At 35.6% G+C, this 13,092-nt stretch overlaps 1 protein-coding gene across 25 annotated transcripts in view; it reads right to left on the bottom strand.

The window, feature by feature from the left end:
• CLIP4 (CAP-Gly domain containing linker protein family member 4) overlaps positions 1-13,092 on the bottom strand; it is a 130,797-nt gene that overhangs the window by 47,196 nt on the left and 70,509 nt on the right. For 23 of the 25 annotated variants that reach the window (XR_012486187.1, XR_012486186.1, XM_074288279.1 and 20 more), the window contains one exon: positions 12,645-12,785. Coding sequence is in view for 23 of the 25 variants with exons in the window: in XM_074288279.1 (XP_074144380.1) it covers positions 12,645-12,785 (141 nt within the window). In the remaining 2 variants the exon portion in view is untranslated. Of the gene's footprint in view, positions 1-12,644; positions 12,816-13,092 lie in introns of all 25 variants that reach the window. The other 2 variants (XM_074288267.1, XM_074288266.1) reach the window with 1 other exon arrangement.

Here is a 13,092-nt window from a genome sequence, read left to right on the forward strand (position 1 = left end):
ATATACTCAGGCATTATAATGCAAAAATAATGCTTGGTGTATGCCAAAGCCTCCCTCTATAAACTTCATGGGGACATGAAGTCCTATCTTCATCTAAACTACGCATCTCCCTTGTGATGCTATATTTGTTGCTGTTTATGACATTTGATGTTTTCTTAGCAAAGCTACTAGAATAGTATTTCCTTCTCCAGCTCACTTTACAGATGAGGAAACTGAGGCAAACAGGGTTAAGGTACTTACCCACGGTCACATAAGTAGGAAGGTCTGAGACTAGATTTGAACTCAAATCTTCCTGAATCCAGGTCTGGCACTTTATCTACTATGCCACCAAGCTGCCCCACAGGTGGTTAAATTGAACTCAAATTCTACTATTATTTTAAGCTTATTTCTATTATCTATTACATTGGATAAAATACATACTTAAAAAAAGACTGGCTGTGAGCACTGACTTCCTATCATGCCATAAACTTGGATTTAGTCAGCATCCATACACTAAGCAAGATTTGGCTGCCCTATACTAATAAAGACCCCAAAGAAACAGCTAATTTTTCAAGTAGTCCCACTGTCTTCCCTACTTCAAAATTCTTATTCTATTTATTTCTAAGTCAAAGGACTGAAAGAAGATGCCACCACCTTAAGTGTGAGAATTTAATTTCCTCCCTAATAGCTCAAAAATCCCAGTTTAACACACAACTACCTTACAACACCCCTAGATAGCAAAAAGGGCAAATATTGTCTCCATTTCACATTGGGTGAAAATAAACATGTTATAGTTAAATTGATAAATGATTTGACCTACTAAGCAGATAATGCTTTTAGGAAGCAAATAACTGTATCCATAAATGATGACAACATGCAGTTTTATTTTTGGATGCAGCACTCCAATTAAAACTAAAAGTTGAACAAAATTTATCAAATTGCGTACTGATTAAATTTCATATCTTTTAATAAAGAAACAAAGTCAAGGGGAATACAAGAAATTAAAATCATCAGCATACACTCAGACTTCAAAAAACCTCTGAATTTTTAAGACATCCTCCTACACTACTAGGGAATCAATTACCTAGATTAAATCTAATGGGCCCTTTGGCACAAGTACATTTTAAGACAAGAGCTCAGCTTGTATCATTTGCACATCTAACCTCTTGGGGAAAAGATGTGGAATTTCCTCCCTCACTGTATTTTACATAAAGCATTTATCAATTTAGGATCAACTTCTATTGTGTGAGGCTTTCAGAATAAACCTATAAGGACTGCATTATCTTTCAGTTTAAACTGTGTTTCTCAAACTAGAGAAAGAAAAGTGGTACACAAGAGAGTTGAACATAAACTCCAGATAAGTCACAGATTCCCAGATTTCCCAGATGTGGGAAGCCTGTAATATGCTGTATGAGTATGAACTGCAACAGACATCTGGCCCAACATTGTTTTGATCCCTGCAAGGCCAACACACTCTCTGTTTCCATATGAATACATATGAGTCCTATATGCCTTATCTCCAAGAGCAGCACTCAGACTGAGTTTTCCTGGGGACTCTGGATTCTATTTTCTACCTACTCAAATATAAATAAGGCCCCCCTCAAGTGGCAGCTTCAGATTTCTCACCTCTTCCTCTAAGAGGGATACCTGGAAGGTGTGTGGATCAATTTTGATTTTTTTTTCTTCTTTTCTTCCTATTTTTAAAAATTCTTTGCTACAAGGGATAGCTCTCTGGGAGGGAAGAAGAAATACAATGGGGAAACACAGATGACAAAGATAAAAGAAATCAACAAAAATATCAGATTTTATTAAAAATAATAAATGCAAGCACATATACACAATCCTCTCAGTATGGACTTTTGTGGGTTATACTTTAGCAAGCTCTGATCTTATAAAAACAACCAGACTATTTTGATGAAATGATGAGATCAGGCTCTGGAAAGTCATGGAATAAGAAAAGCTGAGATTTTTTATAATTATATAGTCAAGATTCTAGACTAGTCTACTCTGCCCACTTATCATCATCAATGGAGAAAAACAAAAAATATCAATCCACAAGGCACAGTGCAGGCTGTTTTATATTATTTGAGGGGAAAAGGAGAGAAGGGAACAAACACAGAAATCATGTGATTTCATTAGTTTAGGGAGTTCCTTTCCAGGAACTCTCTCTATAAATGAAGATCAGCAACTGTTCTTAGGAAACTGATTGAAGAACAATGAAAAGTTAAGGAACTTGGGGGTGAGGGGAATCATACAGCCAGTAAGTAGTGTCAGAAGTGGGACTGGAACCGATTTTCTTGATTTTGAGACCAACCTTGTAAGTACTTCATCCTGCCTTTTTGATAATCCCTCCTTAAACTTCCCATGGCTCTCTCCCTGAGATCCTGTCTCTTATTTTATTTTTTAAAAAATGAAGCCATTGATCGTGAGATCCTCCTTTCCTCCTTCTTACTCACCTCCTATGAATCAGACACCTTTATAGTCACTATCTTCTCCCCCTCTTACAGGAAGAGGTAGTCTTATTTCTTGCTAAGGCAAACCCTTACCTGCACAAATGATCAAATTCCATCCCATCTCCTCCAACAGACTACTCTCTAACTTCTGCCTACTGATTTCTTCCCTAACTACCTACAAACGTGCTTATGTCTCCACCCTCAAAAACCCTTCATCTGAGCCTTCCATCCTCATGATCATTTGATATCCTCTTCTACCCTTTGTGGTTAAACTCCTTGAAAAGGCCATTGAAAAAGGTGTCTTTGCTTCTCTCCTCTCCTCTCACTCTCTTAACCCTGACAGTGTGGCTTCTGACCTTATCATTCCACTAAAACTGCTCTCTACAAAGTTACCAATAATCTTGCCAAACCTAGTGGCCTTTTCTAAGTCCTCATTCTCCTTGATTTCTCTGCAACCTATGTCAATGTCCATCATCCTCTTCTCCTTGATATTCTCTTCTAGGTTTTTAAGAGACACAGTCCTGGTTCTCCTCTCTACCTTTCTTACCACGCTTACATATCCTTTTCTCCTCATTTAGATTATGCCCATAAACTCTTGAGTGCCTCACAAGGTTCTGGCTTGGGCCCTCTTCCCTTCTTCTATACTATTTCACTCAGATAACTCATCAACTCCCATATATTTAATTACCATCTCATCTCTATTGCTGATGATTCTGTCAAATCTACCCATCTAGCCCTAAATTTCCTGCTGACCTCCAATTTTGCATCTCCAACTGCTTATCATACATCTCAAAATGGATGTCCAGGAGACATCTTAACCCAAAAGGTGTCTAAAATTGAACTCATTTTTCCTCCTAATTTTTCGTTCTATTTTCCCTTCCCTCGAACTATAGAAGCCACTATTATGCTTTGCAGGCCCTGCTCAAAACCTAGGTGTCATTCCAGATTCTTATATCTCTAAACCCCTACATATCCAATTTGTTGCCAATATCTATAGACTTTACTTGGGCAATATCTTTTTAAAATATTCTCTTATACTCTCCCGTTAAGTGGAGTGGATAGCAGACTGGATCAAAAGTCAGAACCCTACAATATGATGTTTATAGGAAACACATTTAAAGCAGGGAGATACATACAGAGTAAAGGTAAAAGGCTGGAGCAGAATTTATTATGCTTCAGGTGAAGTCAAAAAACCAGGGGTAGCTATCCTTATCTCAGATCAAGCAAAAGCAAAAATTGGTCTAATTAAAAGAGATAAAGAAGGAAACTATATCCTGCTAAAGGGTGGCATAGGCAATGAAGCAATATCAATACTAAGCATATATACACTAAGTGGTATAGCATCTAACTTCCCAAAGGAAAAATTAAGAGAGTTGCAAGAAGAAATAGACAGCATAGCTATAATAATGGGAGATCTCAAGCTTGCACTCTCAGAATTAGATAAATCAAACCACAAAACAAATAAAGAAATTAAAGAGGTAAATAGAATTATTAGAAAAATTAGGTATGATAGATCTTTGGAGAAAACTGAATAGGGCCTTTCTTTTCAGTAATTCATGGAACCTATATAAAAATTGACCATATATTAGGACATAAAGACCTCAAAATTAAATGCAGGGAGGCAGAAATAGTAAATGCTTTCTTTTCAGATCATGATGTAATAAAAACCACATTCAACAAAAAGTTAGGGGTAAATAGACCAAAAAGTATTTGGAAACTAAATAATCTCACCTTAAAGAATGATTCAAATTCACTCAAGATAATGACAACAATGAGATATCATACCAAAATCTGTGGGATGCAACCAAAGCAGTCATAAGGGGAAATGTTATATCTTTAGAGGCTTACTTGAATACAATAGAGAAAGAGAAGATCAGTGAATTGGGCTTGCAACTTAAAAAGCTAGAAAAAGACCAAATTAAAAACCCCCAATCAAATACTAAACTTAAAATTCTAAAATAAAAGGAGAAATTAATAATATTGAAAGTAAAACAAAACTATTGAATTAATAAATAAAACTAAGAGTTGGCTTTATGAAAAAACCAATAAAACAGATAAACCTTTAGTAAGTAAATCAGGAAAAGGAAAGAGGAAAATCAAATAGCTAGTCTTAAAAATGAAAAGGGGGAACTTTCCACCAATGAAGAGGAAATTAGAGCAATAATAAGGAATTACTTTGCCCAACTTTATGCCAATAAATTTGATAAATCTAAGTGAAATGGATAACTACCTCCCAAAAATATAGGCTTCCCAGATTAACAGAGGAGGAAGTAAATTGCTTAAATAGTCCCATTTCAGAAAAAGAAATAGAACAAGCTATTAATCAACTCTCTTAAAAAAAATCCCCAGGACCAGATGGATTTACATGTGCTTTCTACCAAACATTTAAAGAACAATTAGCTCCAATGTTATATAAACTATTTGAAAAAACAGGGAATGAAGAAGTCCTACCAAATTCCTTTTATGACACAAACATGGTACTGATACCTAAACCAGGTAAGTTGAAAACTGAGAAAGAAAACTATAGACCAATCTCCTTAATGAATATTGATGCTAAAATCTTAAATAAGGTATTAGCAAAAAGACTACAGAAAATCATCCCCAGGATAATACACCATGGTCAAATAGGATTTATACCAGGAATTCAGGTTTAATATTAGGAAAACTATTAGTATGATTGACCACATTAATAGCCAAATTAACAAAAACCATATGATCATCTCAATATTTACAGAAAAAGCATTTGATAAAATCCAACATCCCTTCCTATTTAAAAACACTTGAGGATAGGAATAAATGGACTTTTTCTTAAAATAATCAGTAGTATCCATTTAAAACCATCAGTAAGCATCATATGTAATGGGGATAAACTGGAACCTTTCCCAATAAGATCAGGAGTGAAACAAGGTTGTCCACTATCACCAATTTTTTTTTGGGGGGAGGCTGGGGTTAAGTGACTTGTCCAGGGTCACACAGTTAGGAAGTGTTAAGTGTCTGAGACCAGATTTGAACTCTGGTCTTCCTGAATTCAAGGCTGCCCCCCCCTTTTTTTTTTCCTGAGGCTGGGTTTAAGTGACTTCCCCAGGGTCACACAGCTAGGAAGTGTCTGAGACCAGATTTGAACTCAGGTTCCTCCTGAATTCAGGGCTGGTGCTCTATCCACTGCGCCACCTATCCCATTACTATTTCATATTGCATTAGAAATGCTAGCTTTGGCAATAAGAATTGAGAAACAAATTAAAGGAATTAGAATAGGTAATGAGGAAACCAAACTATCACTCTCTGCAGATGATATGATGGTATACTTAAGAGAACCCCAGAGATTCTACTAAAAAGCTATTAGAAATAATCCACACCTTTAGCAAAGTTGCAGGATACAAAAAAACCCCACATAAATCATCAGCATTCTTATATATCACTAACAAAATCCAACAGTTAGAGCTACAATGAGAAATTCCATTAGTATAAAATATTTAGGAATCTCTCTGCCAAGGGAAAAATCAGAAACTATATGAGCAAAATTATAAAACACTTTCCACACAAATAAAGTCAGATCTAACCAATTGGAAAAATAGTAAATGCTCTTGGATTGGGCGAGCAAATATAATAAAGATGACAATACTACCTAAAAAAATATATTTATTTAGCACTATACCAATCAGACTCCCAAAAAAATGACCCAGAAAAAATAACAACAAAGTTTACCTGGAAGAACAAAAGGTCAAGAATTTCAAGGGAATTAATGAAAAAAAAATCAATTGAAGGTGGCCTAACTATACCAGATCTAAAATTTTATTATAAATCAGTGGTTATTGGCTAAGAAATAGACTAGTTGATCAGTGGAATAGGTTAGCTTCAAAGTAAAAAAACAGCCAATAACTTCAATAACCTAGTGTTTGACAAACCCAAAGACCCCAGCTTTTAGAATAAGAACTCACTGTTTGACAAAAATTGTTGGGAAAATTGGAAATTCGTATGGCAAAAACTAGGCATTGATCCACACTTAACACCATACACCAAGATCAAGTCAAAATGAGTCCATGATTTAGGCATAAAGAATGAGATTATAAATAAATTAGAAGAGCATAAGATAGTTTACCTCTCAGACCTGTGGAAAAGGAAGAAATTTAAGACCAAAGAAGATTGATCACAAAATAGAAAAATTTGATTATATCAAATTAAAAAAGGTTTTGAACAAACAAAACTAATGCAGACAAGATTAGAAGGGAAGTAATAAACTGGGAAAACATTTTTACAGTCAAAGGTTCTGATAAAGGCCTCATTTCCAAAATATATAGAGAATTGACTCTAATTTATAAGAAATCAAGCCATTCTTCAATTGATAAATGGCCAAAGGATATGAACAGACAATTCTAAGATGAAGAAATTGAAACTATTTCTAGCCATATGAAAAGATACTCCAAGTCATTATTAATCAGAGAAATGCAAATTAAGACAACTCTGAGATACTACTACATACCTGTCAGATTGACTAGAATGACAGGGAAAGATAATGCAGAATGTTGGAGGGGATGTAGGGAAAATTGGGACACTGATACATTGTTGGTGGAATTGTGAATACATACAGCCATTCTAGAAAGCAATTTGGAACTATGCTCAAACAGTTATCTGTGCATACCCTTTGATCCAGAAGCGTTACTACTGGGCTTATATCCCAAAGAGATTTTAAAGAAGAGAAAGGGACCTGTATGTGCAAGAATGTTTGTGGCAGCCCTTTTTGTGGTGGCCAGAAACTGGAAACTACATGGATGCCCATCAATTGGATATTGGCTGAATAAATTGTGGTATATGAATATTATGGAATATTATTGTTCTGTAAGAAATGACCAACAGGATGATTTCAGAAAGGCCTGGAGAGACTTACATGAACTGATGCTGAGTGAAATGAGCAGGACCAGGAGATCATTATATACTTCAACAACAATACTATATGATGATCAATTCTCTCCAACAATGAGATGAACCAAATTGGTTCCAATAGAGCAGTAATGAAATGAACCAGCTACACCCAGCGAAAGAACTCTGGGAGATGACTATGAACCACTATATGGAATTCCCAACCCCTATATTTTTGTCTGCCTACATTTTTATTTCCTTCACAAGCTAATTGTACGCTTTTTCAAAGTCCAATTCTTTTTGTACAGCAAAATAACTTTGGACATGTATACATATATTGTATTTAACTTATACTTTAACATATTTAACATGTATTCATCAACTTGCCATCTGGGGGAAGGGGTGGGGGGAAGGAGGGGAAAAGTTGAAACAAAATGTTTTGCAATTGTCAATGATGGAAAATTACATATGCATAAAATTTTTGTAAAAATTTATTTAATTAATTAATTTTTAAAAATAAAATAAAATACTCTCTTATATACTGACACTGCCGCCATTATAGTGTTGATCCTCGTTACCTTGAATTATTTGGATTACTGCAATAGCCTGCTAATAGATCTACCTGCCTCAAATTTCTCCCTTCCAATTCATCTTCCATTCAGCAACTAATATGATTTTCCTAAAGCCTTAGTTCAACGATATTACCTTCCCCACAATAAACTCCAGTGGCTCCCTATCATCTCCAGGGTCAAATATAAAACCCTCTGTTTGGTCTTCAAAGCCCCTCATAATCTACCACACATATATACCCAAACTACCTTTCCAGTCTCCTCATACCTTTCTCTCCACATCTTGGCTCTAGCAACAATGGCCTCCTGGCTGTTTCACAAACAAAATATTTTATCTCTTGGCTTGTCATTCTCTCTAGCTACTTCCCATAACTGGAACTCTCTCCTTTCTCAATTTTGCCTATTGACTTCCTTGGCTTCCTTCAATTCCAGCTATAATCCTATTTCCAGTCTCTCAATTGTAGTGCCTTCCCTCTGTTAAATACTTCCTATATTATCTTGTATATAGCTTGTTTGTGCATAATTGTTTGCTTGTTATCTCCCTCCTTAGAGATTGAAAGCTTTCTTTTTTGAAAGTTTTTCTTTATATCCCAAACACTTGGCACAATTCCTGGAACACAGTAAGTACTTATTAATTGATTGAATTCCATATTTGGGAAAATTAAAGAAGTTAATTTCGTTATGGACAGAGCAAGAAGTGGACAGGGACAACTATGAGAAGTTCTCACAAAGACAACAAGCTTCTAAGGGTGAAAACCCACTTATGACTGAAAAATTAAAATTATAATAGTAAAAAATGTCAGGACATATTTAGGGTTCACTGAATGATATGACAAAATGCAAAGAGTTATGATGATTTAATACACAAGGAATGAAAAAAATGCTGTTTTTAAATAATGTTGCATTTTTATTGAAATATACCTTCAATTCAAAATGCCAAGTTAGGAATACAATGGATTTTTCCCATAACTTCTCCAAGCTAAAGCACTTAACTTGGTTATCAGGGTAATTCAAATAGCTTAGATGTTTATATTTAGAGATGTTAAGATGAATGAAGTAAAACTATTTCTGTGACTTCAGATTTCACAGCAAAGTATCTTTAAACTATATGGTAAACTCTAGACCAAGAGTTTTTTAATTTTTTTATCCACTTGATCAATGCTTACTGTGAGCTATTTCATACACACACAATTATACATGATAAAATTGCACTGGCCATCCTGATGTTCCTCATAAATGATACTCCCATACTTCCCTTGTGTCTTTTCATACAAGGAATGGTCTCTCCATCTTTCTGTTTCCTTTTAAGACTTAGTTCAAATCCCACATTCTAAAGAAAATCTTTTCCAGTGACACCACACACACACACACACACACACACACACAATCCATTCATCCTAAGATTACCTTCTACTTCAACTAGATATTTCTTTTATATGCTTTTTTTAAATGTTCCATTAAAGCTCTTTGATAATAGGGATCATAATTTTACTTTTCTTTGTTCCCCCAGTGCTTAGCAAAATATCTGACACATGATAAACGCCAAATAAATGACTGACTTTTTATCCCAAAGTAGCTTTTCCCTCACAAGTTCCTGAATCTCTCCCTTCACTGCCAGTTAATATGTGCTCAATGAATAACAATTCATTTAATATTAGCCTAAGTGAATTCTAATTAGAAAGGCAAATCTTCTGGATAAAAAAATTAGATACCATAAAATGAATTTAGAAATCACTAAGAACAATTCCAAGGCTAACTATTGTTTTGGGTATCCTCCACCATCACTCCAATGTAATAGTTCATTGTGAATTGATTATGCTTTTTAATCATTTATTCTTCTTCACAAATTTCTAATGTGATGTACTTCCTATGTCAATGTAAAAATAGGAAGAATGTGGAGGATTTCCAAAAGAGGAAGAATACTAATTTGACTCAAGGTCATACACTGACCACTGAGTGTCTAGAAAGAATGGGGAAAAAAATCTTCTCCTGTCTTTAACTGCTGCCCAGAGTAGCAAAAATAAATACTCCTTTCTATCAGCCACCCGACAACCAGCATGTACTTCTGCTTCTAGCACAGGGCTTGTTATGACTTTTAACACATACAAAGAAGTCCCTTTCAACCCTTGAGAAGATCAGTCTCACTGGATAAATTACACTTCCATATATTAAAGCCAAGAGACAATAAGACCAATGCTTTAATGGCTCTGTGACTGCACTGGTATGGACAGTACTCCCAACAAGCCAGACTGCAGTGTCCATCCAAGCAAAGATACACTAATCACACATCTTCAGACATTGTCTCCTGAGCAACTTGAGTAAGGTTACCCTAATCCATGAATTCTATAACCATTACTACTCTGAAAAGGCAGCATGAGCTGCATCCCAGTAGTTAGAGCACCAGCCCTGAAGCAGGAGGTCTGGCCTCAGAGTGTTACTAACTATATGACTTTGGGTTAGTCACTTAATCTTTGTTTACCTTAATTTCTTTTTTTTCTTCCTTGCTGAAGCAATTGGGGTTAAGTGACTTGCCCAGGGTCACACAGCTAAGAAGTGTGTGAAATCACATTTGAATTCAAGTCCTCCTGACTTCAGGATTGGTGCTCTACTATCCACTGCGCCACCTAGCTGTCCCTCTTAATTTCTTCTATTATAAAATAAGGATAACAGCGCCTACCTGCAAGATGTATAATCAAAATCAAAGACATTTGTAAAAGTGCTCAGTAAAGTACCTCACATACATTAGGTGTTGTAAGAATGTTTATTTTCTCCCCACCCTTCAGATTTCTGCTACATTATTTGTGTGATCTTTTCATTTCACCTCAGTTGTCTATCTGTAAAATCAAGAAGTCGGAGGAAATGTGTTCTAAGAACCTTCTGGCTATAATCCTATGAATCTAGGATTCCTGATAAGTGTCTTCTGTAGTAGCCTGATCTCCTTAGCACAAAATAGAAGGCCTTCTTTCCCTCCTGCACAAAGGAAGGCAGGAATCACACAGAGGTACTTAGAATCACTAAATTATCCATCCAATCTGCAAAGACACTTAAGCCTGATAACCTTGAGACTTCCCAGATTCAACCTTCACAAAATGTCGATTACAGGCCTTCTAAGCACTACTAGTTATCGCCTACTTTTTCATTGTGAGCAAACTGCCATAATCGTATCCCATTTATGCTTTGTCTTAGCCAGGCATCAAAAATGATCCTCTAAGTAAGCCATGAGACATGTTACTGTCCATAGCAGTTCCATGACCACCAAGCTGCACACAATGAATTGGATGGCAAACAGCATTTCTCACAGCCTCTCTCAGGCCCCAATTGGTAGCAGTTCTCTCCCCCCAGTTGTCCATTCACATCATCCATAAGCTATCCTTTATTCTCTGCAATAGGCCTCAACTTGTTCAGAAATCATATTTAGAGTTTAGTAACTAATTTCCAAACAGTTCCCCTTTCCAATTCTGAAGGGACCTAGGAAAGCCTCATCATTTTAGGCAGTTCAAAAACACAACACCTGCACTGCTCTTCTACCTATTATCTTGTGTGCCTTTCCCAGAGAACAAAGTATTGTTTGAAATGCTTCCACCCTTATCCCCACAGCAGTCAGATAAACCACAGTCAGTAAAAATATAGGGTATAAATATAATTTATGTAGTTCAGATAACAAATACAAAGAAGGAAGGCATTAACAAAAACTAAAGTCAGCCTTGATGGCTTCCCAAAGTAGATGGGACTTGAATCAAGTACTAACTAATAGGTAAGTTTGTGAAGAGGGGGTTCAAGTTCTAAAGTGCTTAGTATGGTATTTAGCACACAGTAGGTGCTTAATAAAAGTTTATTGAGTGATTGAATACTGGGGGAAACAACATACAAAGGTCCAATGGTAAAAAATAACATGAATATTGCATTATGAGAGGCAATAAGAAGAATAAAATTTAACCCTAATGTATATATGTAGGGAAGGTGGGAGAGATGAGACTGAATAGAGTTATGAAAGGAGAAGACTACAGAGAGCTTGGGACCTAATTAGTGAAAGAATGGAAAGGTGAAAAGTTGTGCTATGAGAAGATTATTCTGGCAGTAATTTTCAAGATAGGTAAAAAAGATGATTCTAGAGCAAAGATTCATAACCTCGTGGAGATCACAAACCCCTTTGGCAGGCTAGTAAATCCTGGCAACCTCTTCTCAGAAGCAGCAGGAAAAAAATTAGGGTAAAAATACAAGAAGGGTCCTTGTTACTATTATTAGAAACAGAAATCTTGAAGCAATAGGGAATGCTAAACATATCCAGTGTTAAATTATTACCAACTTCAGAAGAAACTACGTACCCCAAATTCCAAACCATAAGTTATATGGAAAATCTTTTTATACAAAAGAAGTGTTACCCAGAAAAATAACTCTGGGAGATGACTATGAACCACTATATAGAATTCCCAATCCGTCTATTTTCGTCCACCTGCATTTTTTATTTCCTTCACAGGCTAATTATATACTATTTCTAAGTCCGATTCTTTTTGTACAGCAAAATAACTGTTTGGACATGTATCCATATATTGCATCTAACTTATACTTTAACATATTTAACATATATTGGTCAACCTGCCATCTGGGGGAAGGGGTGGGGGAAGAGGGGGAAAGTTGGAACAAAAGGTTTGGCAATTGTCAATGCTGTAAAATTACCCATGCATATACCATATATCTTGTAAATAAAAAGCTATAATAAAAAAATTCATAGAAAAAAAGAAGTGTTGATGCTTAAGGAGGTGATGAAATTTCCAGTATAACTTACCAGTGTTTACTTTTGAAGTTACATGAGTAACATCAATTTTCTGGGACCTGACGGGTACTGTAGTGCGTGCAGAAGGTGTTCGTCCTATAGTTTTCTTTCGATCTGTAGCTTTGCTTATCTTTGAAAGAGGTGCAAAAATACCTAAAGGAAAATACAAGTTTTTAATTATTACTAAATACCAAATTCAAAATTTCAAATAAAAAGGCCAAGTTCAAATATTTGTTATTATTATCAAGGAACATTTAGTTAGCACTTAATTTAGTACCCAGATTGTGAATGATGACAGGAAAGCTTAAGAAGCAATTCCTGTCCTCAAGGGGCTTGAAAAACTAATCATATAACAGAAATATAAAGTCTAGCAATTAGTAGTATGGTGCAAAATATAAGTTTGGTAAAGGAAAAGATCAACAGAAGTTGCATTTTCAATAAATTCACTTGGAGAACTAGT

This window comes from Sminthopsis crassicaudata, chromosome 2 (genome assembly GCF_048593235.1).
Source record: "Sminthopsis crassicaudata isolate SCR6 chromosome 2, ASM4859323v1, whole genome shotgun sequence".
NCBI classification, from domain to species: Eukaryota; Metazoa; Chordata; class Mammalia; order Dasyuromorphia; family Dasyuridae; genus Sminthopsis; species Sminthopsis crassicaudata.